The sequence below is a fragment of the Pelmatolapia mariae genome, linkage group LG9 (genome assembly GCF_036321145.2).
Source record: "Pelmatolapia mariae isolate MD_Pm_ZW linkage group LG9, Pm_UMD_F_2, whole genome shotgun sequence".
In the NCBI taxonomy this organism is placed as follows: Eukaryota; Metazoa; Chordata; class Actinopteri; order Cichliformes; family Cichlidae; genus Pelmatolapia; species Pelmatolapia mariae.
In genome coordinates this window covers 33,228,134-33,254,367 of record NC_086235.1, presented here as the reverse complement: position 1 = coordinate 33,254,367, position 26,234 = coordinate 33,228,134, and the positions used below count along the sequence as shown (strand labels likewise).

At 40.4% G+C, this 26,234-nt stretch overlaps 1 protein-coding gene across 1 annotated transcript; it reads right to left on the bottom strand.

The window, feature by feature from the left end:
- Positions 1–213: 213 nt before the first annotated feature.
- arhgap28 (Rho GTPase activating protein 28) lies at positions 214–25,523 on the bottom strand. The gene is made up of 15 exons (XM_063483248.1): positions 25,376–25,523; positions 25,085–25,305; positions 24,730–24,838; positions 22,719–22,793; positions 22,444–22,589; positions 22,119–22,281; positions 5,907–5,998; positions 5,376–5,453; positions 4,150–4,303; positions 3,984–4,066; positions 1,149–1,358; positions 950–1,072; positions 572–699; positions 379–416; positions 214–296 (listed from the first exon to the last, which is right to left on the bottom strand). Exons 1-15 carry the CDS (start codon positions 25,521–25,523, stop codon positions 214–216), a joined length of 1,851 nt encoding a protein of 616 aa, XP_063339318.1.
- Positions 25,524–26,234: the final 711 nt, after the last annotated feature.

The following is a 26,234-nucleotide window of genomic DNA, read 5'->3' as shown; positions in this document are numbered from 1 at the left end:
GTGGTTCATGATAAAGGGAAGTTTGGATCCACTTGTGGGAGAGATTGTCACAAATGTGATGAGGCTGGTGCCAGTGTTTTTGTGACAGCAAAAAACATGAGCTGAGACGTGGAGTGAGGGCAATGAGACAGGTGGTAGTGCATGTGTTGACCGGTGGGGAGGCATTAATGAGAGAGGTGGTGAGACACTTGAAACAGGTTCTGAGACAGGTTGTCAGGGTTTAATTAGCCAATCACAGTGGGGATTAACTCTGTAAACATCCAACAAAACACAGTCAGGATGAAGACGACGCTCACCTGAGAGACAGGCAGAGAGACAGCTTTAATATTTAACATCCAGTCCGTCAGGTGTTTATCATGATGTTATAATGTGACTCACAGATGTTTCCTCCAACTTCATACAGATGTTGAACTGGACTGATCAGAGAAAAACAAAGACAGAAGGAGAAAGACAGGGATGGTAAATAAAAGTCAGATTTTCCTTCAGTGTGGGAACAGGTGGGGACCACGGTATGGATCTTCACAAAAGCCGGATAAATGTGCATCTATGTGTGTGAGAGAGATTTTGTCACCTGTTCTCACACTCGAAGCGGGATGTTATGTCCTTGGCTGTTGTCTGTTCCTCAAGTTGTATCACCATGGAAATCTTGGTGTGTAGAGGAGCATGAACTCTGATTACACCTTCACACAGCTCTGTGATCTGCAGAGACACAAACAGAAAGCACGCTGAACCCGGTCTCTGTCCCGCATGCCTGTGGTCTTTGACTAACCTTGTTTTTGCCTTAGTTGATTCTGGACTCTATCTCCTTTGTTCTTGACCTGTATCATACCTGATTTCTCTCTCTTCTTATCTGTTCTCTGTCTCACCTTGTTTTGGTGCCCATCTCATGCAGTTCTTGGTCTTTCCAGGTCCTAGTCTCTGTCTTCCTTGGCCCTGGTCTCTGTCTCACCTGATCTCTTTCATTCTTGTCATTCTTCTTCCTCAACAGTCTACTGGTCCAGCTCAGGCCAAGCTGTTTCTGAATGGACACCTGGTTCATCTGTCTCACCTGAGACAGTAGAAACTTGGGGACCTATCAAAGAGAACGAGAAGTGACGTCATCGGGGGTTAGGGGCACCGAGACTGTGCAGGTGTGTCCGGAAACTTACGGTCCAAAGCAAGTCCTGGTGAATGATCATCAGCCGAATCAGCTGAGCTCCACCCACTGCCTCCTCCATCTCATCTCGTTTAGCAATTGAGCGCTTGTTTCCATGGTGACGACGGAACAGGTTGGGTGCCATCACCATGGACACATTCCACAGAGACATACGGTTCTGATCCTGATGAGAGACCACCTTACGGAGGAAGACCAGCAGAGCCTGGAACCACAAAAAACAGACTTTCCTGCAACTATGTGTGATTTCTAAAAAAAAAAGTCTGTCATGGTCCTGGGTTGGTGACCCAGTGTTTTAGGTTTTGTACTTTTCTTTTTGATTTCATCAGGGTTCATGACTATTAGGGTTTTGGTTTCTGTTTTGTATTTCTAGATCTCTAGTTCTTCTGGCTTTGTGATTTCTAGGTCTTCATGTTTATTCTCTTGTTCCCCAGTCAGTCATGTCTCCTGTCTAGGCCCTGTCCTTATGTTCCCTCTGTACTGTGTCAGTATTATTGTGATGTTAAGCTCGTGTCTCTGAGTCCGTGTCTGTGTGTGTGTGGCGTATTTCCTGTTTTATTTTGATAGTCTGTCTCCTACCCCAGTGTATCTAGTTTTGCCTTCCTTCGTCGCATCATGTCTGATTTGTCCCAGCTGTGTTTCTTCCTGTTTCCTAATCCTCTCGTGATCCTACCTGTGTATTTTAGTCCTCAGCCTACCCTTGCTTGTTGTTGGATGGTTAACACTGTCTTTGTACTGTGTTTTCTCCCGTCATGTTTCGAGCCGTGTTTCCTAGTATCTAGTTTTCAGTGTCAGTTTAGTTTAGGTTTTACGTTAGGGGTTTTGTTTTGTTTTGTTTTGTGAAGTTCTCTTCTTTGATGAGTTGTTTTTCCCGGCGAATAAAGCTACGCCTTAAGTTAACTTTCCGTCTGTGAGTCCTGCACTTTGGTCCAGAATGCAATGATTTACAAATCTCATAAATCCATAATATATTCATAACAGAAAACCATAACAATCACTGTAGCTCTGCAGTGATTCACTAGAAAATTGGCAACGTCCCTCAGCATCCATTGACCCTGCACAGTTGACTATGGAATATTTAGTAGCAGTATTAATTTTGTTGACTAATTTTTATTATATTTTTCATCAACAAACTTTTTTTCTAGCAAAAACAAGACAATAACTGAATAAAAATGAATGAAAGGCATTGAAACGTTCGTCCACGAATAAAAACGAGATGAAAATGTTTCTTCTGAGACAAGGCAGGAAGTGAGCCAAAAGTAATAATCTTGTGCAGTAAGGTTAGACATGCACATTTGATCTGCCACTGACAAACAGGGATAGAGACAGGGGTTCAGCTAACACCCATGCACCCTGTTTCTCATGAAAATGTGACAAAATGTCAATGTTTTGGAGGAAGAGAATTGTGGACATATGGAGACGTGTAGAGCAACTCTCACTTGTACCAACACTATGACACTTTAAAATTTGGTGACCTAAATCAACTTCAGATTTAGTCTACTATAATCTAAAGATATATACTCAACTAAAACAAGACGAAAAAAAAAAATTAGGTGGCTAAATCTGGACTAAAACTAAATTATATTTTAGTGAAAAGACTAGGGATATACCTAATCTAAATCTGCTGTCAAAATGAACACTTTAGCAGTAAGTAAATTTTATGACTGGGCTTGTTGGCACAGGTGGCATCTGATCATGGTACCATGCTAGAATGGATGATCTGATATCGTCGTGTTGGTGTTGTTCCCAGATCATCATGAAAATGTTGTTCCAGGATCAACATTGCAAGTGACCAATCACATTGTTGTGACGTTATTCTTTTGCGCGCCAAGCCATTCCTGCATTTATGAAATTCCAATGTTGCAAGGACAATATCAATTCTGCTTACCGTTTATTAAAGGGTTAGGGTTAGGGTCAGGGTCCGTTGATCGGCAGACAGAGGCGGTTTCTCGCAGCTTAAGTACAGTTTTTTGTTTTACGGCAGTTTTTCCCGAAGTCGCAAAAGTATGACGTCACAACATTCCGATTGGTCACTTGCAATGTTGATCCTGGAACAACATTTTCATGATGATCTGGGAACAACACCAACACGACGATATCAGATCGTGCGCTAGAATTCACTGACCTCTTGAGAGCCCTTTTCCTCTACAAGTGTTTGTAGAAGCAGTCTGCATGCATAGGTGCTTGACTTTATTCACCTATGACCAAGGAGGTGATTGGAACACCTGAACTCAATGATTTGATGAGTGAGTGAATACTTTTGGCAATATAGTGTGTGTCTGTGTTTGTGTGTGTAGGTTTGGGTAGCGTGGGGGACCTAGATTGGGAGAGAAGAACCCCCGCGATCTGAAGCTCCAAAGACGATTTCCCTCTTGCATCTGCGGGCGGTCTATCCGTCAAGCTCAGGTCTTCTGCATGAGGCCTGGGAGCTTGAAGGCCCTGCGCATTGTCTTAGCTGTTCCTAGGACTGCACTCATCTGGACAGAGATCTGGGATCTGCTGGAGTCATCTATCTATCTATCTATCTATCTATCTATCTATCTATCTATCTATCTATCTATCTATCTATCTATCTATCTATCTATCTATCTATCTATCTATCTATCTATCTATCTATCTATCTATCTATCTTAATAATATAAAATTTTTTGTAAAACTAAAAGATTCCCTATAACGTGCTGTCCCATGCTCTCTTAGGCTGTGACATATGTATACTGATGGCCCTCTCTCTGCTTCTCACTGTTTGCCCAATTCTCTCTCACTTGTGTTTGTGTGGAACTCTGTGTGTGTCTCATTTGTGTGTGTAGACAATGTCTGGGTGAAGCTTTACTCTCAGAATTTCTCTGTTGGCTTCTGGAAGAAGCAACGTCAGCAGCTGCAGGGCCTGAATCTGATGGAGCTCAGAGGGGATACCTGCAGGGACACACAGAAACACTTCATGTAATGCAAACACATTTAAATGATGAAAATGTGTGTTTGTATGTGTGCACACATACTCAGTACAGAGCGGTAGGTGGACAGGTGTGTGTGTGTCAGCAGAGGGGTTGGCAGCTCTCTGATGAAAAGCTTCAACAGACTGGAAGCGTCCACCTGTCTCAGCGCAGACCAGTCAAATCCCTCATAGCACCTGTCTAATTCTCTACGAAGGCACTGCAAGCAAACAGAGAGGGAAAGGTGGACAGAGAGACAGTAGGGAGAAAGACACACAGACAGAGAATCAGACAAAAACAGGTAGGTATTACACACACACAGACATAGATACACACAGGCAGACATACTCAGTTATCCAGAATGTAAAAAGTCATTTTAAAGTGTGTCAGAGTGTGTGTCCATCTTTTGTGAGGACCAATGTTGAGTTTAGACCATCTCAAAATCTAGAAACAAACACCACTTAGCTGCTGTGTTGGCAAACCCTTTAGGACCTTACTACTATGCTATGTTAAAGCATCATCTAAAGAGAAAAACAATTTGATGTAGAAAGTAACCATTCGTTTGTCACCTAAAAACTAGGACTAGTGTTGGGTTCAGAACAGCTTTTGGGTTATAGGTTAGAGCTAGGTTAAGGTTCATGTTTGAGGATCTGGGAATGTTGATCTTGCTTTTCCCATGATGATGCACCTCCACATAGTCATCCAACATCCTAACTATGCATTGCTGAAGGCAGAGAACCTATGCATTGTTCAAATGTTGATTGGTTGACAAATGTGACGGAACAGGGAAGGGAGTGGCAGGCAGTTCACTGTGAATGAAAGAGATGTGGAAAGATAATCAAAGATAAAAATTACAGACTGGCTGCAGTGGTAATCTTTCACACTTGGTTTCACTTCAGCTTGTTGTATGTTATAACTTTGCTCTTCAAACCATAATGGATAGTAGCCCACAGACTGGTTGTACCACATGTTTTTGACACTCCCTTCAACCAACAACAGACACTTTTTGCAGGTAGACTTGCAGTGCATGACGTGCCTCATGAATGGTATAGTGTGCCAAAGTTGAACGTTTCTGCAGGTCGCACACCTCCCCATTTTTGTTACATGGTGTGTTGTGTCGCTGCACCACAGCTGGCTTGTCAGCTTTTACCACAGTTTTTATAATATAATAGTACAGTACTTCCGATTTCCACTTCTCCTCCTACTCCACTGCTGATGAGGCACTATTGTCTGAGTGGCAACAGCTATTCTGTATGGAAATAAACAGCAGTGTATTTTTGTGTGTGTGTTACCTTGACTCTAGCAGCTGATGCTGGTACTCTGAGAATCCCCTCAGTCAACAGGCCTGTTTGCTCTAAGATACACAACAACTGCATGCATACACACACATAAAGGAGGGTGTGACTGGTTACTGTTGTTTGTTTATTTTCACAAAATTTCTAAATAAGATGTAAACAAAGGTAAACTAACTTTACTAGCTGTTAGTTAAACAACTACTTTAGGTCACCAAGATCATATGCTAATGGACTCATACTTATACAGCACTTATCTACTCTGAGCACTGTTTAGTATAAGCATTAAACATTTTACATCATGCACGCAAATAGATGCTTCAGCTTGGGGTTCAATATTTTGCTCAAGGACACTTGAAGAATCGAACTCCAACCAACTGGTAATCCACTTTTGCTCCTGAACTGCCCAAAGGCACACATAAGATTATGATTGTGCCTTAAACTATAGTATCACAAGTTTAGAGTAATGAAGCCAGCAATCTATCCCCTGTCTGAAACTTCATTAGACATAGAGAAGGACAGGTTCTTCACCTTCTGGAACACGACAGGAACTTTGACCCCAGGAAACTTCTTCCTGTCTTTCTCCAACAGCGTGTTCAGAGGAACGCCAAACACACCACTGTCTAATGGACAGGAGGACACAAACAATCATACAGTGAGTGTTCTGAGAGACAATTTATACATCCTTTAGTACAGGGTTTTACTAATGGAGCTTTTTCAGCAGCAAAATAGTTTCAGGTCTGCCCTTATCGCTTATCCCATCCAGTCCCAAGTTAATTGTGCCTACATAGAGCCAACGGCAGTTTTGCTCTTTGGGTTCCATGTTGGGCAAACCACACCCACGGTGAGCAATCCCACTGTGGGTTGCCCATTGAAAACCATGACAATCAGGGGACCTCTTGGGATCAAACTACTGTGGGGCCTTAATGGGCTAACCCAAAAGGGGACCAGTATGGGTTTTCCTATGGCAAACCCACAATGGGCTGCCCACGTTTTTTGGGGCCCAAAAAGGCTAAACTGCTATGGGCTAGCCCAACATGAGTTTACTGTGAAAACATACTCATAAGGTAGCCGTAAAGGGCAAAACTGTTGTGGGTTCTGGATGATTATCAAAATTATTATGCATAAACAGTTAAACCATTGTAATGAGACACACAGTGCTATGAAAGTGTTTGAGTCTTCTGGATTTCTTCTGTGTTTTTGCATATAGTCACATTTGCAGGTTTCAGCTCAAACTAATTTTAATCCAAACCTACCTGGTCCTGTTTAAAAACATAATAACAACATAGTGAACCTTCCCGGGAGTGAGTGGCCTACCAGAATTAGTCCAAGTGCAACCAATCACTCATCCAGAAGGTCACAAAAAACAAAACAGAACAAGATCTACAGAAACGCAGGCCTCACTTGCCTCACTTAAGATGCGCGTTCATGATTCACCAATAAGAAAGATCAGGTAAAATGGCATCTATGGAAAAGTTCTAAGATGAAAATAACTGCTCACCAAAAATAATACAAAGGCTTGTCTCAAATTTACTACATCTTGATGATCTCCAAAAAATTTGAGAAAATATCTGAGAAAAGTTGAAGTCTTTGGAATGTTTGTGTAACATAGCATTTCACAAAGAGAACATCATACCAAGAATAAAAAACAGAATAAAAAACATTTCATCCACAGAGGTGAAAAAAATCATGAGCAGTTATGACAGATTTTTGATTGCAGTTCTTGCTGCCAAGAATTGCACAACCAGTCAATCTTATATATACTCGAGTTATCTTTGTCTAATATTGAAAACTGTTTGATGATCTGAAACAAATGTGTAACAAACAGGAAAAAAATACAAAATTAGGAAGGAGGTGAATACTAACAGTTGAAACGGGGCAGTGGTGGAACGAAAAAGATATAGCTGGACAAACATTTTGCAACTAATTAGGTTAACAGGTCAGTACTATGATTGGGCATACAAACAAGCATCTTACAGAGGCAGAGTTTCTGAGATGCACAGAGGTACACCAATCTTGAATTTACTTCCTAATGTTGAAGTACGACATGATCTCCCATCTTGTGGCGCTCTGGGGTATTAAAATGCATACCTTATTGGTTTAGTGGTTTGCCTAGGGTGGAAGGCAAAGTACTGATCTTTATAAAGGTATTAAGGACATCTTACATTAAGAAGTCTTTGTGTTTATCAGAAATTGGTCTCTGGGTTTTGTTGGTTTATTCTGAGTTTTCCTGTTTTTGAGATTTTTTTTAAAATTTCTCTTCATTGTTAATTTTACATTTTTAATTACTATAGTAGAGGTTATCTTAATCTCTGTAATGTCTGCTTGTTTGCTTCTCTTTAGTCATTTCCTGCTACCTTGCTTCCTGTCTTATTTTGAAAGTCATTTAACTCATGTCTTCTGTTTAGGTTTACCTTCTTTTGCATCAGTGCATTTTATTCATTTCAGCTGTTTCTTGTTTTCCAGATGTGTCCATCCAACCTGATTCAATACTGGAACAAGCAGTTTTTAAGGTTTTGTGTTCCAAGTGTTAATTAATGTTTAAATAAACTTAATAATTACAGAACATTGTTATAAATATTTTTTATGATCCAGCAGTGAGGACAGTGTTTTTAATCGTTCTCCATTAAACCGTTCTGCTGGAGGTTTCTTTCTGTTAAAACAGAGTTTTTCCTTCCCGCTGTCATCAAAGTTATTGCCCATAGACAGTCATGTGATTGTTGGGCTTTTCTCTGTATGTATTATTGTAGGGTCTACCTTACAAAATAAAGTGCCTTGAGGCAACTGTTCTTGTAATTTGGCATTGTATAAATAAAACTGAATTGAATTGAAACTGAAACAGTGTTTCCTGAAAACCCTCTCTTGTTTAGTGGGAAATAGATTTCATCAAAGTAGATGTCTTTTTGAAAGTGCTGTAATTAGGTTTAAGAATATAATTCACCCACTTTTATCATCTTCAATACCCTGTACCAGAAGAGAGAAGAGCAGGTACCTGAAGGCTACTCCAACAGAGGTCGATTATCTTGTTAATAGTTTTAACTTTTCACTATGTACGACTCTGGATACTGTAGCTCCTGTGAAAAAGAGAGCCTCAAATCAGAAGTACTTGACCTCCTGGTATAATTCTCAAACACGTAGCCTAAAGTAGATAACTCTTAAGCTGGAGAAGAAAAGGAATCCCAAATTTAGAAGATCCTCATTTAGCGTGGAGAAATCGTTTGGTGCTTTATACAGTGGCTTGCAAAAGTATTCGGCCCCCTTGAACTTTCCCACATTTTGTCACATTACAGCCACAAACATGAATCAATTTTATTGGAATTCCACATGACAGACCAATACAAAGTGATGTACACGTGAGAAATGGAACAAAAATCATACATGATTCCAAACATTTTCTACAAATAAATAACTGAAAAGTGGGGTGTGCGTAATTATTCAGCCCCCTGAGTCAATACTTTGTAGAACCACCTTTTGCTGCAATTACAGCTGCCAGTCTTTTAGGGTATGTCTCTACCAGCTTTGCACATCTAGAGACTGAAATTCTTGCCCATTCTTCTTTGCAAAACAGATCCACAACTGCTCTGTGACGGCCTCAGAGGTTGTCTAAGAGAATATTGGGAGCAACAACACCATGAAGTCCAAAGAACACACCGGACAGGTCAGGGATAAAGTTATTGAGAAATGTAAAGCAGGCTTAGGCTACAAAAAGATTTCCCAAGCCTTGAACATCCCACGGAGCACTGTTCAAGCCATCATTCAGAAATGGAAGGAGTATGGCACAACTGTAAACCTACCAAGACAAGGCCGTCCACCTAAACTCACAGGCCGAACAAGGAGAGCGCTGATCAGAAATGCAGCCAAGAGGCCCATGGTGACTCTGGACGAGCTGCAGAGATCTACAGCTCAGGTGGGGGAATCTGTCCATAGGACAACTATTAGTGGTGCACTGCACAAAGTTGGCCTTTATGGAAGAGTGGCAAGAAGAAAGCCATTGTTAACAGAAAACCATAAGAAGTCCCGTTTGCAGTTTGCCACAAGCCATGTGGGGGACACAGCAAACATGTGGAAGAAGGTGCTCTGGTCAGATGAGACCAAAATGGAACTTTTTGGCCAAAATGCAAAACGCTATGTGTGGCGGAAACTAACACTGCACATCAACCTGAACACACCATCCCCACTGTCAAATATGGTGGTGGCAGCATCATGCTCTGGGGGTGCTTCTCTTCAGCAGGGACAGGGAAGCTGGTCAGAGTTGATGGGAAGATGGATGGAGCCAAATACAGGGCAATCTTGGAAGAAAACCTCTTGGAGTCTGCAAAAGACTTGAGACTGGGGCGGAGGTTCACCTTCCAGCAGGACAACGACCCTAAACATAAAGCCAGGGCAACAATGGAATGGTTTCAAACAAAACATATCCATGTGTTAGAATGGCCCAGTCAAAGTCCAGATCTAAATCCAATCGAGAATCTGTGGCAAGATCTGAAAACTGCTGTTCACAAACGCTGTCCATCTAATCTGACTGAGCTGGAGCTGTTTTGCAAAGAAGAATGGGCAAGGATTTCAGTCTGTAGATGTGCAAAGCTGGTAGAGACATACCCTAAAAGACTGGCAGCTGGAATTGCAGCAAAAGGTGGTTCTACAAAGTATTGACTCAGGGGGCTGAATAATTACGCACACCCCACTTTGCAGTTATTTATTTGTAGAAAATGTTTGGAATCATGTATGATTTTCATTCCATTTCTCACGTGTACACCACTTTGTATTGGTCTTTCACGTGGAATTCCAATAAAATTGATTCATGTTTGTGGCTGTCATGTGACAAAATGTGGGAAAGTTCAAGGGGGCCGAATACTTTTGCAAGCCACTGTAAAAAAGCCCTCTGTAAAGCTAGAAGATCTTACTATTCATCACTGATTGAAGAAAATAAGAACAACCCCAGGTTTCTCTTCAGCACTGTAGCCAGGCTGACAAACAGTCAGAGCTCTGTTGAGCCAACCATCCCTTTAACGTTAAGTAGTAATGACTTCATGAACTTCTTCATAAATAAAATTGTAACCATTAGAGAAAAAATTACTCATGATCATCTCACAGATGTAACAATATGTACCGCTGCTTTCAGTACCATTTAGTCTTTTTCTCCAATTGATCTTTCTGAGTTAATTTCAGTAATGTCTTCCTCCAAACCATCAACGTGTCTTTTAGACCCCATTCCTACAAGACTGAGCAAAGAATTCCTGCCATTAATTAATGCTTCAATCTTAAATATGATCAACCTATCTATAATAATCGCTATGTGCCATCCCTTGACCCAGCTAATTATAGGCCAATCTCCAACGTTCCTTTTATCTCAGAGTAGCTGTCAAACAGCTAACTGATCATCTGCAGAGCAATGATTCAAGATTCTTTATTTGTCATGTGCATGGTTATACAGATATAACACGCAGTGAAATGTGACCTGATACGCTCCTCGACTGTGCAAAAAGGAGAGACAGAACTTTATGGCTTATTTGAAGAGTTTCAGTCAGGTTTCAGAGCTCATCACAGCACAGAAACAGCTTTAGTGAAGGTTACAAATGATCTTCTTATGGCCTCTGACAGTGGACTCATCTCTGTGCTTGTCCTGCTAGACCTCAGTGCAGCGTTCGATACTGTTGACCATAATATCCTATTAGAGCGATTAGAGCACACTGTAGGTATTACAGGTACTGCACTGCAGTGGTTTGTATCATATCTATCTTATCTAGTTCATGTAAATGGAGAGTCCTCTTCACACACTAAGGTTAATTATGGAATTCCACAGGCTTCCAAGTTAGGATGAATAACTTGGGTTATTGTACTTGGCCATGAAAATCTTAGAAATATGGTATCTAACTAGATTCTTACTCTGGATGGCATTACCTTGGCCTCCAGTAACACTGTGAGGAACCTTGGAGTCATTTTTGACCAGGACATGTCCTTCAATAATTATTTTTGATGTATTTTAATTAAACAAATATGTAGGACTGCTTTCATCCAATTGCACAATATCCTGTCTCAGAGAGATGCTGAAAAACTAGTTCATGCATTTATTAGTACTGACAGGGACTAGAAAGAGAGAGCATATTTCTCCTGTATTGGCTTCCCTTCACTGGCTTCCTGTTAAATCCAGAACTGAATTCAAAATCCTGCTCCTCACATACAAGGTCTTAAATAATCAGGCCCATCTTATCTTAATGACCTTGTAGTATCGTATCACCCATTAGAGCACTTCGCTCTCACACTGCAGGCTTACTTGTTGTTCCTAGAGTATTTAAAAGTAGAATGGGAGGCAGAGCCTTCAGTTTTCAGGCTGTGATTGTACTCATGGTCATTGATCAATGATCAATAGTTTTTGATTATTGTTTCTTGATCAATGGTCATGAAAATTTGTATATTTGTACATTTGTTTCATTCAGTCGGCTAATTTCACTTATTGTGCAAAGGTACAGTTTAAAAGGTTCCTGACCACCTCTCCAGCCGCTCTGTGCTGGGGGAGGTTTTATTGTAGATACATCTTATCTGAAAGATCTGTTTCTTGTGTTGTAAGCTTCCTGTTTTTATGATCCTTTTGGTGAGCAGGAGAACACACACACACACACACACACACACACACACACACACACACACACACACACACACACACACACACACACACACACACACAGTGCCTTGTCTTAGAACCATTGGGGGGTATTACGTTGGGAGGTGCTTGTGTTGTGTTGTATTGTGTAAACTGTAACTATCATGGGAATAAATAGCTGCGAGGAGACCAAGCTCTCCCTCGTTAGCGAGTAAAAGACCGGTTGAAGATGTTCTGTCTTGTTTTCGTTCTTCATGAGGAATAAGTCTCTAAACTAGTGGGGCCTGTGGAAACACAGACTCAACAGTTAGCCTGTTTGGCATTTTGTTTTATGTACAGGTTCTTTGGGATTATTAGATTGCATCATGTCATCATCATGTTTATTTGACAAGGTTTTAGCCGTTAAAATGATGTAGACTTGATTTAGTTATTAAATACATATAAAACCAAAAGCAACATCAATTTATTCAATACAAGTGTCGGGCCCCGGGCCACTTTGTAGTGGAAACGTTAGACCCTGAGGTAAAAAAGGTTAAGAACCCCTGATATAGAAAACACATTTTCTACACACATCTTTGCGTGGGAGTTACATTAAATCTCGCAGAGCGGTATAATTCTGTACTGCTTCATGTAAGTGGGAAGATGAGCTTTGTTGTAAAACATTTCAGGGTACATTTATTGCACAATTTAATATGAAAAAGTTGCTTACAAATGTAAATTATGTTTGGATAAGTGGAGTAGGATGGATGATTCTGTTTTGTTGTAGTCAATTTAGAGAAATGTAGATGACCCAGATTTGTTTTTTACATGTGGACAGAAGATAAGATGGTAAGAGTCATTCATGTTATTCTAGTACATTCATAAGATACTTTCACCTAGAGTACTTTCTCTAACTCTAAATTCTGGAGTATTTGTTGTTAAGATTAACATTTCTTTTACATTTATACTACAGGAACAGCAATACTGCTTCAAGCAGCAAGCATTAAGATGTAAGCTCTAAATCTTAAAAAAAAGGGAGAGAAAAGTTTAAGTTTAAGTTTGGTAAATTCACTTCTTCAAGAAAAACCTATGACAATACACTACCAGTCAAAAGTTTGGACACTCCTTCTCATTCAATGTTTTATATATTTTTACTACTTTCTACATTGTAGATATATATAAAGAAATATATATGGGGTTATACAGCAAAGAAAAATTTGATAAATAACTCTAAATATATCTTATATTATAGATTCCTCAAAGTAGAAGAAACCACTACTAAGGAAAAGCAACAAGCAGAAATTTGTTTGGGCAATCCGATCCGGTTAGTTGGACCATCATTTATTTTTTAACAGGACAATGACCACAAACACACCTCCAGGCTCTGTAAAGGCTATTTGACCAAGAGAGAGAGTAACAGAGTGCTGTGCCAGATGGCCGGGCCTCCACAGTCAGCATCTCTGGGAATTCCTTCAAGACTGTTGGAAAACCATTTCAGGTGATGACCTAATGAATCTCATCGAGAGAATGCCAAGAATGTGCAAAGCAGTAATCAAAGCAAACGGTGGCTATTTTGAAGAATCGAAAATATAAAACACGTTTTGAGTCATTTCACACTTTTTTGTTTACTACATAATTCCGTATGTGTTCATTCATAGTTTTGATGCCTTCAGTGAGAATTTAAAATGTAAATAGTCATGAAACTAAAGAAAAGCCATTAAATGAGGAAGTCTGTCCAAACTAATACCCGTTACAGTGGCTTGCAAAAGTATTCGGCCCCCTTGAACTTTCCCACATTTTGTCACATTACAGCCACAAACATGAATCAATTTTATTGGAATTCCACGTGAAAGACCAATACAAAGTGGTGTACACGTAAGAAGTGGAACAAAAATCATACATGATTCCAAACATTTTCTACAAATAAATAACTGCAAAGTGGGGTGTGCGTAATTATTCAGCCCCCTGAGTCAATACTTTGTAGAACCACCTTTTGCTGCAATTACAGCTGCCAGTCTTTTAGGGTATGTCTCTACCAGCTTTGCACATCTAGAGACTGAAATTCTTGCCCATTCTTCTTTGCAAAACAGATCCACAACTGCCCTGTGACGGCCTCAGAGGTTGTCTAAGAGAATATTGGGAGCAACAACACCATGAAGTCCAAAGAACACACCGGACAGGTCAGGGATAAAGTTATTGAGAAATTTAAAGCAGGCTTAGGCTACAAAAAGATTTCCCAAGCCTTGAACATCCCACGGAGCACTGTTCAAGCCATCATTCAGAAATGGAAGGAGTATGGCACAACTGTAAACCTACCAAGACAAGGCCGTCCACCTAAACTCACAGGCCGAACAAGGAGAGCGCTGATCAGAAATGCAGCCAAGAGGCCCATGGTGACTCTGGACGAGCTGCAGAGATCTACAGCTCAGGTGGGGGAATCTGTCCATAGGACAACTATTAGTGGTGCACTGCACAAAGTTGGCCTTTATGGAAGAGTGGCAAGAAGAAAGCCATTGTTAACAGAAAACCATAAGAAGTCCCGTTTGCAGTTTGCCACAAGCCATGTGGGGGACACAGCAAACATGTGGAAGAAGGTGCTCTGGTCAGATGAGACCAAAATGGAACTTTTTGGCCAAAATGCAAAACGCTATGTGTGGCGGAAACTAACACTGCACATCAACCTGAACACACCATCCCCACTGTCAAATATGGTGGTGGCAGCATCATGCTCTGGGGGTGCTTCTCTTCAGCAGGGACAGGGAAGCTGGTCAGAGTTGATGGGAAGATGGATGGAGCCAAATACAGGGCAATCTTGGAAGAAAACCTCTTGGAGTCTGCAAAAGACTTGAGACTGGGGCGGAGGTTCACCTTCCAGCAGGACAACGACCCTAAACATAAAGCCAGGGCAACAATGGAATGGTTTCAAACAAAACATATCCATGTGTTAGAATGGCCCAGTCAAAGTCCAGATCTAAATCCAATCGAGAATCTGTGGCAAGATCTGAAAACTGCTGTTCACAAACGCTGTCCATCTAATCTGACTGAGCTGGAGCTGTTTTGCAAAGAAGAATGGGCAAGGATTTCAGTCTGTAGATGTGCAAAGCTGGTAGAGACATACCCTAAAAGACTGGCAGCTGGAATTGCAGCAAAAGGTGGTTCTACAAAGTATTGACTCAGGGGGCTGAATAATTACGCACACCCCACTTTGCAGTTATTTATTTGTAGAAAATGTTTGGAATCATGTATGATTTTCGTTCCATTTCTTACGTGTACACCACTTTGTATTGGTCTGTCATGTGGAATTCCAATAAAATTGATTCATGTTTGTGGCTGTCATGTGACAAAATGTGGGAAAGTTCAAGGGGGCCGAATACTTTTGCAAGCCACTGTATATGTCAGGTCGGGTATCAGACGCCACCTCTCTAGGGACATCTCAGACCCTTCTAGGTATGGAGGCCTATCTCCCCCCACCACTCCCCCTGCCAGTGGCAGACGCCCTCAGACATCGGTGCGTTGGTGGTTCTTGGTGTCCGGGGATGCACCGGCTCACTCCCGGTGGCTGCTTGTCAGGGCCTGGCGCCTGTGGCTCGGTCGGGCCCCTTTGGGGAGTGGAGTGCCTTCGGCCTCTGGGCCTGGGGCTCGGTCCACTCTGGCACAGCTGGATGCCGGCGGAGCTCACGGGCACATCACTGCAACCCCCTCTGGCTTCTAGCTCCGCGGCTGCTGGGTGACCCCTCATCTGGGGCTCTCCTCAGCTCTTTCTGGGAGAGTGGCATGGTTGCCCCTCTGTTGGTCTTCCTTGGTCTCTTGTGCTCTGGGGGTCTCTGGATGTCTGGAGCCTGGATCTCCTCCATACCCGCTTCATGCCCTGGAGGACGGGGCTATGGCTCCCCGCACCCTCTAGCACAGTGGTTCCCAAACTTTTTTTGCTGGGCCCCCCTTTGTTTATAAGAAAAATGTTTGCGCCCCCCCCCCCCTCGCGCGCATGCGCACACGCACGCACGCGCACATCCTCCAACCACACACACCCATATTTTGCTCCATTGCGGTTTATTTCACACCTCAAACATTTAGTAAACAATTAAGCAAATACAAGTAATCTGCAATAAATTACAGGTAGTAAGAAAATAAACTACTAACTCTTTTATGCTACGTCCACACCTACACGGGTATTTTTGAAAACGCAGCTGTTTCGTCCACACATAAACGGCGTTTCAAATCACCGAAAACGGAGATTTTTTTAAATCACGCAACATCAAAGGTATGTGCCTTTTTTCACGTCACGCTGTGCACACGTTATTGTTTACATGAGATGAATTGCAGAATACCAGGTAGAGACAAAATACTGTTAATCTGACTATCTGCAGGTTTCACACGCTTACACACACGCAGTTACTGTCCCTCCATTTAGAAAGGCAGAGGCGTCACGGTGTGATTATTTTACATGTAGTTGTTTTTTTTCCTGTGTAATAATATTCAACATTGCTATCAATACATTTTTCAATCCCTCTGGAAAATGGGTTCAAAAACATAAACAACTGTTGGATGTTGTTTGCCCGTGATTTGAACCGGGGGAACAAATCGTGGCAGGATCAGCCTGATATTATTTGTATCCCACTGTAACTTTACTGTATAAAGAGCTAACATCTCCAAAATGTCAGGAGTAGTTAGTCATTACAAGAAGTGTTTGTGAACTAAAAATCAAGAATGTGGGATACTGTTTGTCCGTGATTTGAAGAACCCAGCGCGTGCTCCCGACGAAGGGAAAACCAATTCTGCAGGGGAGACCTACCTCAGCACTTGTGCAGGTGAAACCAAAGGGAAGATATGCTTCACCATATTTTCTAGTCTTTGGCTTAGAATGAAGTTAGTTTGGAAACATATTCAGCGATGCTTCATCAACTGATTTGCGTTTGTGGATGCGCCCCATGCTAGCAGTGTCCAAGCGTTTTGTTTTTTTTGTTTTGTTTTGTTTTTTCCTTTTCATGTCGCGCCCCCCCTGCAATGGCTTTGCGCCCCCCCTAGGGGGCGGGCCCCACACTTTGGGAAGGTCTGCTCTAGCAGATCATTAAATGAAGGAACCTTTTGAATACAAGCGCGCTCACGCTCACAGGTTTACACACGGGTGCTCACAGATACAAACTACACCCTTTTTGGCTGCTACCTCAAAGCACACTGTGTGCTGTCGATCTTACATGCTGCACAATAATATTCAATATTTAGTATTTACTGTTATATACACATAGATTATCGCGATAATGTTGTTTATTATTCAGTGTTGGGCAAGTTACTTTGAAAATGTAATTAATTATAGTTACTAGTTACTTCTTCAAAAAAGTAACTGAGTTAGTAACTGAGTTACAAGATTCTAAAAGTAATTAATAACTTGAAAAGTAACTATTGCGTTACTTAAAAAAAAAAAGTTTAACCCTCTGGGGTCCAGGGTGTAATTGGCCATTTTTAACTACTTTTGATTTTCCCTCTACATTTCACCTTTAAAAACTATTTACTTTGCCTTGTTTGGTAACATTGTTTTCAGCACAACCTCACGTGTCTGAATTTACAGTTATGTTTTCATTTTGACATACTGTATCAACACAATTGATCTAAAATCAGACAAAAAACATAAAATTCAAGTAGAAAAAAAGTTATATTTTTTACTGTAACAACCACAAACATGTTTAATGAATCATATTTCATAACTTTAAATGCAAATATAAATTGTCAATTTTAAAATCCTATGCACAAGTTATGCAAACAACAAGGTTTTTGCAGCCATTTACCTTTTACCCCCTTTTTTTTAATAACCATTTCAAACTATTTACAGAACAATCAGCTGTTCTGCATTCAATAAGATGCCACACAAATTATTTGTGCCACTCCAAATATTTCTGTCCACTATGAAGGAAAACATCACAGCCTGATACCTGCAGGTCTGACAGCAGCAGGTGTATCACTCCTGTTTCTACCTGGAGACAGCAGTCGCCTCATTGTTCTGACACACAACACAAAACTATCCACAACACTACACACTAACTACACAAGACAACACATTAACTACACACTCCAAACACGCTAAACGTCACAAATCTCTCACATCTCAAAACTCGCTCTCTCTCTTTTTCTGCTCTCTCTCTCTCTCTCTCTCTCGCCGTCACTCCTAAAACTTCCCCCTCTTCCTAAACAACCTAATGTCATGTTGCCATATCATTTTTTGATTGGTCGACATGCTGTATTTTCCCACCAACACGAAGGGGCAGGTTTTCTTTTTGTTTTTTTTGGGGTTTTTTTTTGGGGGGGGGGGGGGGGGGGGGGGGGTTGTCATAAGCAGAGAGTGCTTGCTGCGCTGTCCTTAGACAGTAAACGTGACGAAACTATTCAGGAAAAAAAACGCGTATATATTGTTTATCATGACTCTGGTTTTACGTGACCTATCAACACAATTTAAAAACTGGTATATATCACCTTGTTGCTTTGTCATCTTGAAGTGGTCATGTGATTGGCTTACCACAACTACTTTATTCTTCCTCAGTCAAACAGCAGCACTCGTGCGATTGTTTTGCTCCCTTAGCTCCAGGTGTTGTGCCAAAAAGCGATCGTCTTCCAGATAGCGATTGCCGCCCGAGGGAGCGCGCACAGCTGCTTAAAGCTGTAATGCCCAGATTACTTACAGCTACTTCCGTGCAACTGATATAAGATGCTGTAAGCTGAAGACAGCGTCAACCGTCTGTTTGTTGAAAAATAGTAACGCGACCGCACCGCATTTTCTTGTTAGTAACGGTAACGGCGTTGTAACGATAGCAATATAAATTAGTTAGATTACTCGTTACTGAAAAAAGTAACGCCGTTAGTAACGCCGTTATTCCCATCACTGACTATATTGCTCTCTTTTTTGCTTGTTTTCTCTTCCTTTTTTTTCTCTGTCAACAGGTGATCCAGGTGATTGATATATATGTATGTTTTGTCCCCCCCACCTCTTTCCACTTGGTAAAGTAAATCCGTTGGGCATCTTTCTTGGCCTTTAGACAATAATTCTGATGGCAAAAGAACCAAACGGGACAGGCGAAAAATAAATAAATAAAAATAAAAAACTGATACAGACCTTGAACTTAAATTTGCCAATGAACTGGTATCAGAGCCTCTTAGCCTAGCTACTAAATTAAATGATTTTTTCCAAAGTACCATTAATGAAATTGCACAATTATTTTCTAATTCTTATGACCCTCAACAAAATATTGGGAATACCGACACCAAAGAGGATGTTTCTTCTCCAGATTCAAAGTTCAATATTCAGAAAATTACAGAAAATGAAGTAGAAAATATAATCTCTAAATTAAGAAGTTCTAAAGCAAGGGATGAGTTTGGATTTGATACCAATTTCTTGAAGCATTATAAATCTTGTCTTTTGGTGCCTGTGACCCATCTTATTAATTTATCAATCACGCAGGCAGTCGTTCCTCTGAGTTGGAAGGTGGCAAAAGTTACACCAATTTATAAATCGGGTGATAAAACAGACCCTGCTAATTATCGACCTATTAGCATACTCCCTATCTTCTCAAAGATAGCAGAAAAGTGGGTTGCTAATTCTATCATCAAACATCTTAATGACTCCAATCCGGGTTTGCACCCTATGCAATTCAGATTTCGCACTCTTCATTCAACTGAAACGGCTGTCTGTGTTTTTGTTGAGAGAGTGAAATCTTACTTAGACAAGAGCAGTTGTGTTGCGGCTGTTTTTCTTGATTTCAAGCGTGCGTTTGACACTGTGAATCATCTTAAGCTCTTGTCTAGACTGTCGACATTTAACTTTAGTAATCACACTGTTAAATGGATAGAGTCTTATCTATCAGATAGAAAACAATGTGTGCAAATAAAGAATAGCAAGTCACCCTATCTTTACTGTACGCAAGGTGTCCCCCAGGGTTCAATTCTAGGCCCCCTGTTATTTTCACTTTATGTAAATGACTTGCCTAATGTGTGCAAAAATGTGGACACGATTATTCAATTCAATTCAATTCAATTCAATTTTATTTATATAGCGCCAAATCACAACAAAAGTCGCCTCAAGGCGCTTTATATTGTACAGTAGATAGCACAATAATAAATGTATGCTGATTATGTATGCTGATGATACGGTAATTTTTACGCAAGCCAAAACTGCTGATGATGCAGCCCATCAGCTTTCACTGGCATTACATGATTTACAAAAATGGCTGAATGACTCATGCCTGTGCCTTAATTTTAAAAAGACCGTATCAATGTTTTTTAGTAAACCTAAAACAACCGTGGCTGCAGTAAAAGTTTGCTTGGGTGCACAAGAATTAATTAATGTTGAGGAATTTAAGTATTTGGGAGTGCTACTAGACTCTAAATTATCCTTTAAAAAACACATTAGAAAAGTAGTGAAAACTGTAAATGTTAATATACAGAACTTTAGACATATCCGCACATCATTAACAGACACAGCAGCGATTACATTCCTGCATTCTATGATACTGGCTCATATTGAATATTGTATCACAAGTTGGTCCTATATGAGCTCTGCTGCTATTGGGCCAATCGAAGTATGCTACAAAAGAGCATTGAAAATATTAGATAAAAAACCTTTTTCATATCACCATTGTCAAATTTTAGATAAATACAAGTTTTTAAATTTTACTAATTTCAAATTATTTAAATCTGCCTGTCTAATATACAAAGTTATACATGGTCTGGCGCCTCCACCAATGAGTGATTTTATTAAACAAAAGTCTAGCAGTGTTGCCGGGTCTCGACTGACTCGAGCCACTGTTAGAGGTGATTGTGAACTGACATTCAGGCGGACCACCTTTTCACAGAATGCTCTGTCATACCAGGGAGTGAGCTTCTGGAATAGTCTTCCACTGTCAGTGAGGGAAAGTACAAGTCTACCCATCTTTAAGAGTCACTTAAAAGGGCGGCTGAGGGACACACAAACATGTGATCATGTTTAATAATCATGCTTTATATTGGACGGGAAAAAAGAGTTAGTGTATTACAAAAAGGGAAACAACTGTTAGTGTAATGGGTGAGCGCAATGTCACGACAGTCAGGGCATATGCAATACTGGGGTTTGTGCAATATAATTGATGTGTTTCCGTTATTGTTATCTGTACTGTCCTCTGTGTCCACTCTTCTTGTCATTTGTTTGTTCTAGTATAATGTGATGACTGTTTTTGTCCTTTTCACATGACCTGTAAATAGTGTCTCTGTATGTTTTTACTAACTTGTGTTTAACACCAACCTGCCAGAGGGTCTGCAGATGGAAATTAGCCCAAGGCTATAATCTGGCATATTTACATTTATTAAAATGTTCATTAATATGTATTGCCCCTCTTTCTAAAAAAAAATAATAAAAAAAAAAATAAAATAAAATAAAAAAATAAAACACAAATATTTTAATTCAATTCAGTTTTATTTATATAGGGCCAAATAACAACATCTGTTGCCTCAAGGAACTTTATATTGTTAGATAAAGATCCTACAATAATACAGAGAACACACGGAAAACCCAGTCGCTTGACCCCTATGAGCAACTACTTTGGTGAGAGTGGGAAGAAAACCCCCCGTTTTAACAGGAAGAAACCTCCAGCAGAACCAGGTTCAGGGAGGGCAGTCATCTGCTGCGACTGGTTGGGGGTAAGGGGACTTTATGACCCTTTTCTGTGTGCAAAATAAATACATACACCTTACATAAAAAGATAAAAATAGCAGTAAACTTATTTATTTTTATGCTTGTGGAGTAGATGCACACCACTTACACATCGGTTTCATGTCTGATGTAGCCTCTCTCACTGATTATACTGGAAATGTAATGTTGCTGCATCCACTCTGAAAATTGTCTGCAAACAATAAGGAGCCATGGTGTAAGACAAATGATGACACACCATCTACTGCAAAAATAGCAACTATTTGGAAATCCAGGAAAAATGGTTTGGAGAGATGTTCTTTGTTATGTGGATCTGGATCTTGTTTTGTTTTTTTTTTGTTGGTTATATACCTTTTTTAGTTCCACGTTACTTTTTGTGTTTATGTTAAAAATGCATAATTACATTGGCGAAAGTAAAGTTAATCATTTTACCATTTTAATGCTATAAAGTCTTTGCTGTGAAGCTGAATGCAAATCATTATGTAAAAAAGAAACACACCCCGGTTCCTGCAGCGTGGAGGACGTGTGCGTTTGGTGTGGATGCCCAGAGTCATCAGGAAGGTTGTGAGCTCAATGTGCGAGATGAAACACAGCTGTGTGAGGTCACGTGACGACAGGTCGCCTGCACAGCTAAGACCCTGAGAGGGAGAGATAGATGCAAACTGCACACACACACACACACACACACACACACACACACACACACACACACACACACACACACACACACACACTCTTTTTTGCATCCGCTAGCAGCCTCCTGTGTTCTAAGCAATCAGATTTGACTGGAAGACCTCTCTCAGTATGCAGCAGGTCAAACTCACCTGCAGCTCACTGTTGTTGTCTCTATGGAAACGTAAACAGTCCCAACAAGCCTTGCCCCTTTTGTGCTCAGCCACACCCTCTGAGTATGGAGAGTCCCGCAGCACCCAGTCAGGTTGCATCAATTGACTGACGGGGGGCGAGTGTGTGTGAGGAGGGGAAGAGGTATATTTGTGAGAGTCAGCGTGTGTTGGAGAATGTGTGTGTGTCAGAACATTTGTGTCGATGACATGTGTCGGAGAGCATTTGTTTCCTGGAGAGTTTGCGTGATGCAGAGAGTCTGTGTTTGAGGGGGGTGAGGGGTGCTCCGGTAGTCGATCTTCAACAGCCAACACGGGTAGAGTTGGTCGTACTGTAAAAAACACAAAGCATACAGCTCTCAGCAGGTGCAGAGAAAAAACAAACAAAATCTCTTGCAGAAATAGAATCCTGTTTCCGAAAACACTGGGATGCTCGGATGTCAAAAGCACATAAAAATAGCAAATTGCAAATCATTTAAAGCCTTTTTCAGATCTGTTCAATTCACACAGCTAGAGTTATTTATATAGTGCATTGACACAACAGCCATCTCGAGGATGATGAAGAGATGGTGAGAAGGAAGATTCTTTTTTAACAAGAACAACCAGGCTTAGTGACAGACAGCCATCTGCTGTGACCGACCGACCTGGGGCGTGTGAGGAAGAGGAGAGCATTGAAAGACGAGGACAGAACACATGCTATGTGAGAGAAGACAAAAGTTAATGACATGCAAAAGTGAAATGTAAACACAACAGAACACAAAAACAAAATGTTCACTGCATCATAGAAGGTCCCCCAGAAGCCCGTGGCAATAGCAGCATAACTAAGGGATGCTTTAGTCACCTGATCCAATGAAAGTTGAATGAAAGTTTCAATTGCCTGGTGGCAAGCATGAATGTAGAGTCCCACTTACTATGGAACTTCTTTTATAAATAATATAAAATTTGTTGAGGAAAACAAAGAATATATACATACAAAAAAATGAGTAGTCCTATTTTTCTTGACAGCTTTTTATACAGTAACAGACATGTTTCCATGCTAGACGACATCATACAATATATAAAATGACTCTTCCTGTCCAGCTTACATGCTATAATTCACGTGTGAATTATACCAGGGAGTCAAATGTCTCTGAAGTGTTTCACAGCACTATTAATGTAAGTGACCTCTGTGGGAGTAAGTGTAAGCAGCTACTCTGCATGTTGGGACTAGGCACTGAATGAAATAGTAGTGAAATTATAATTAGTTACATTAGTTACAGTTATTTTTCAGAGACACTCTGACGCAATGTCATCCATTATTGTAAATTTGCATGTAATTAAGAAACTGTGAGACAAAAGATGTTTTTCAGGAGATCTTCCTAAATATTCAGTTATATGACAGGATAAGAACAGGAGTCCATTTGTTTCTGACATCTATTTACATGAATGTAAATAATTATTTTATCTGAACTGTGCATTAGGGCCTAAGAGTCCAAATAAAAACTCATAGTAAGAGGCAGGTGGACAATAGATAATATATACATATATATATACATATATGTATATATATATATTGCATTTTTCAGTTAGAGTGTGAATGGGTAGGTCTTTGGCTAGTGTGAAATATTGCTGCCACTCAGCTTCTAAGATGGCTGCTTCAAGACGTCTCTTGCTGCAATCAGGTGTCTTTCTGCCACAACTGGTTGTGGAATAGAGCCAGAGATTAATAATAAGTATAATTCAATGCAGAGAGGTCTATTAACACATAGTGAGTGAGAAAGGTGACTGAAGAAGAAACACTGAATGCATCATGGGAATCCACCAGCAGCCTACACCTAGTGCAGCATAACTAAGGGAGGATTCAGGGTCACCTGATCCAGCCCTAACTATATGCTTTAGCAAAAAGGAAAGTTTTAAGTCTAATCTTAAAAGTAGAGATAGTGTCTGTCTCCTGAATCCAAACTGGAAGCTGGTTCCACAGAAGAGAGGCCTGAAAACTGAAAGCTCTGCCTCCCATTCTACTTTTAACCTAATGAACCTAACATTCTTCAGGTTGCTCTGTATTCATACTGTTTAGAAATGTGACTAAATAGACCAAACCCACACACAACAGTGCAGTGTCTATCAGAGGTACCAAGGACCATAAAACCATAAATCATCTGCATCAAGACTATGCCTAAAGGACCCTTAGCCTTTAACCTGGGTGGCATCTAGCATACATAAAGATATATAAAGAACCACCCTCTGCAAAGGACCACAGGAATCACTTATAGGTGAGCAGACACGCACCTCTGGAAGTATTTCGGCGAATGGTCTTGGTGGTGGTGTGGTATCGACTTGGTGGTGGTTCAGCATGATGGGAGTGGGGGTACACACATCTGTCTGCTGGGTCGTCAGGCTGGAACAAAAAGTTGGGGAAAAAATGCAGATCACAGCCTTTTTCTATTGCCCCTACATTTCCCAGGAATTATTTTAAGACACACAGCCTCTTACAATGACTATAATCTAAATTGCTGTGATATTCTAAAACATAATTTATTGTATGGTTGACTATACAATTTCATAAAATATCTCTACATCTGTGTTGCACATTTGTTTTGCATTTGTATACAATGCAAAATGCGTTTGTATGTTTGTGTCCGACCTCAGTGAAGATATCCCGGACATCTCTGATTGGCTGTCTGTTTCTCTTCTTCAGTGTCTCGTTATAGTTATCCAGCCTCTTCCTCACAGTGGTTGCTTGTTGATGTGTCAAAGTGGACAGCAGCACCTCAGCTGGCGGTGGCACCTCATCTGCCAATGGCAAGCCCGTCACCAGGGAAGCCAACCCTGCATCTGTCAGCCACGCCTCCTCAAGCTCCACCTCTAAAAGGAACAAATCAAGTAGGATCCGAACAGTAAGATGACATCTGACTCTGCTGTCAGTTTGACATACCATCCATACTCTTTCTCTCATCTTCCTCCTCTTCTTCTTCCCCATCCTTCTCCTCCTCAATGCTGTGTACTTCCCTCCAGTAGGTCTCCATGGCAACATGTTTGGGGTCAGAGGTGGTGGAGTTAGAGGTGGTAGATGAAGACAACATCTTGTAAAAAAAAAAGTGCCAGCCAGACAGAGATAATTTTTTATTTTACTACTATTAGAATTTCAGAATATGACATAAATAAAGTATTATCTTATTAAAAGCTTATGAAAGCTTTATCGCTCCAACTTTCCCACACTGTCAACAGAGAATTTATTGACATGTTCCAAAACCCAGTTTGAGATATTTTAAGTTTTGTGATTATGGTATGTTGTCCTGCTGAAAAGCAGTGATCAGAAGAACGCCACATAAAGGGATGGAAACAATGCTCAGATAGCCTGTGATCATTGTTGGTCAATTTACTTGAACATAGTAATTAGTTACTAATTACTGATTACTTCTCCAAGAAAGTAATCTTGTTACTTTACTGATTACTTATTTTCAAAAGTAATTAGTTGCTTTCTTACTTAGTTACTTTATAAAAACATGATACACAACCTGAACACGTAATAAAGCAATAGACCTTTCAGCCCAATTCTATTTTTTGAATTGAATCAAATGAAAAAGTTGCTTCTTAAAAATTGTTTTATTAGTTTTAATCTTTCAACTTTATGCACATTGCATCAAGCAAAAATTAAATTATATGCAGCAGTCTCTGACTTGAAGAAATTTGTTTAACATTTAACACTGAATTTTCTGTATATTCCAGCTATACAATAAAATATTCTTTTGTCTTTACACTCACTCTTTCAAATAGATGCAAGTAAAACAGAA

What these genes read in the sequence shown, in the direction of transcription:
- arhgap28 (XM_063483248.1), bottom strand. Translation starts at nt 25,523, where the DNA reads ATGTTGTCTTCATCTACCACCTCTAACTCCACCACCTCTGACCCCAAA. An exon ending in TGAGAGAAAGAGTATGGATG is followed by an intron (nt 25,306 to 25,375) that starts GTATGTCAAACT and finishes TGTTCCTTTTAG; the next exon opens with AGGTGGAGCTTGAGGAGGCG. An exon ending in ACAACAACAGTGAGCTGCAG is followed by an intron (nt 22,282 to 22,443) that starts GTGAGTTTGACC and finishes GTGTGTGTGCAG; the next exon opens with TTTGCATCTATCTCTCCCTC.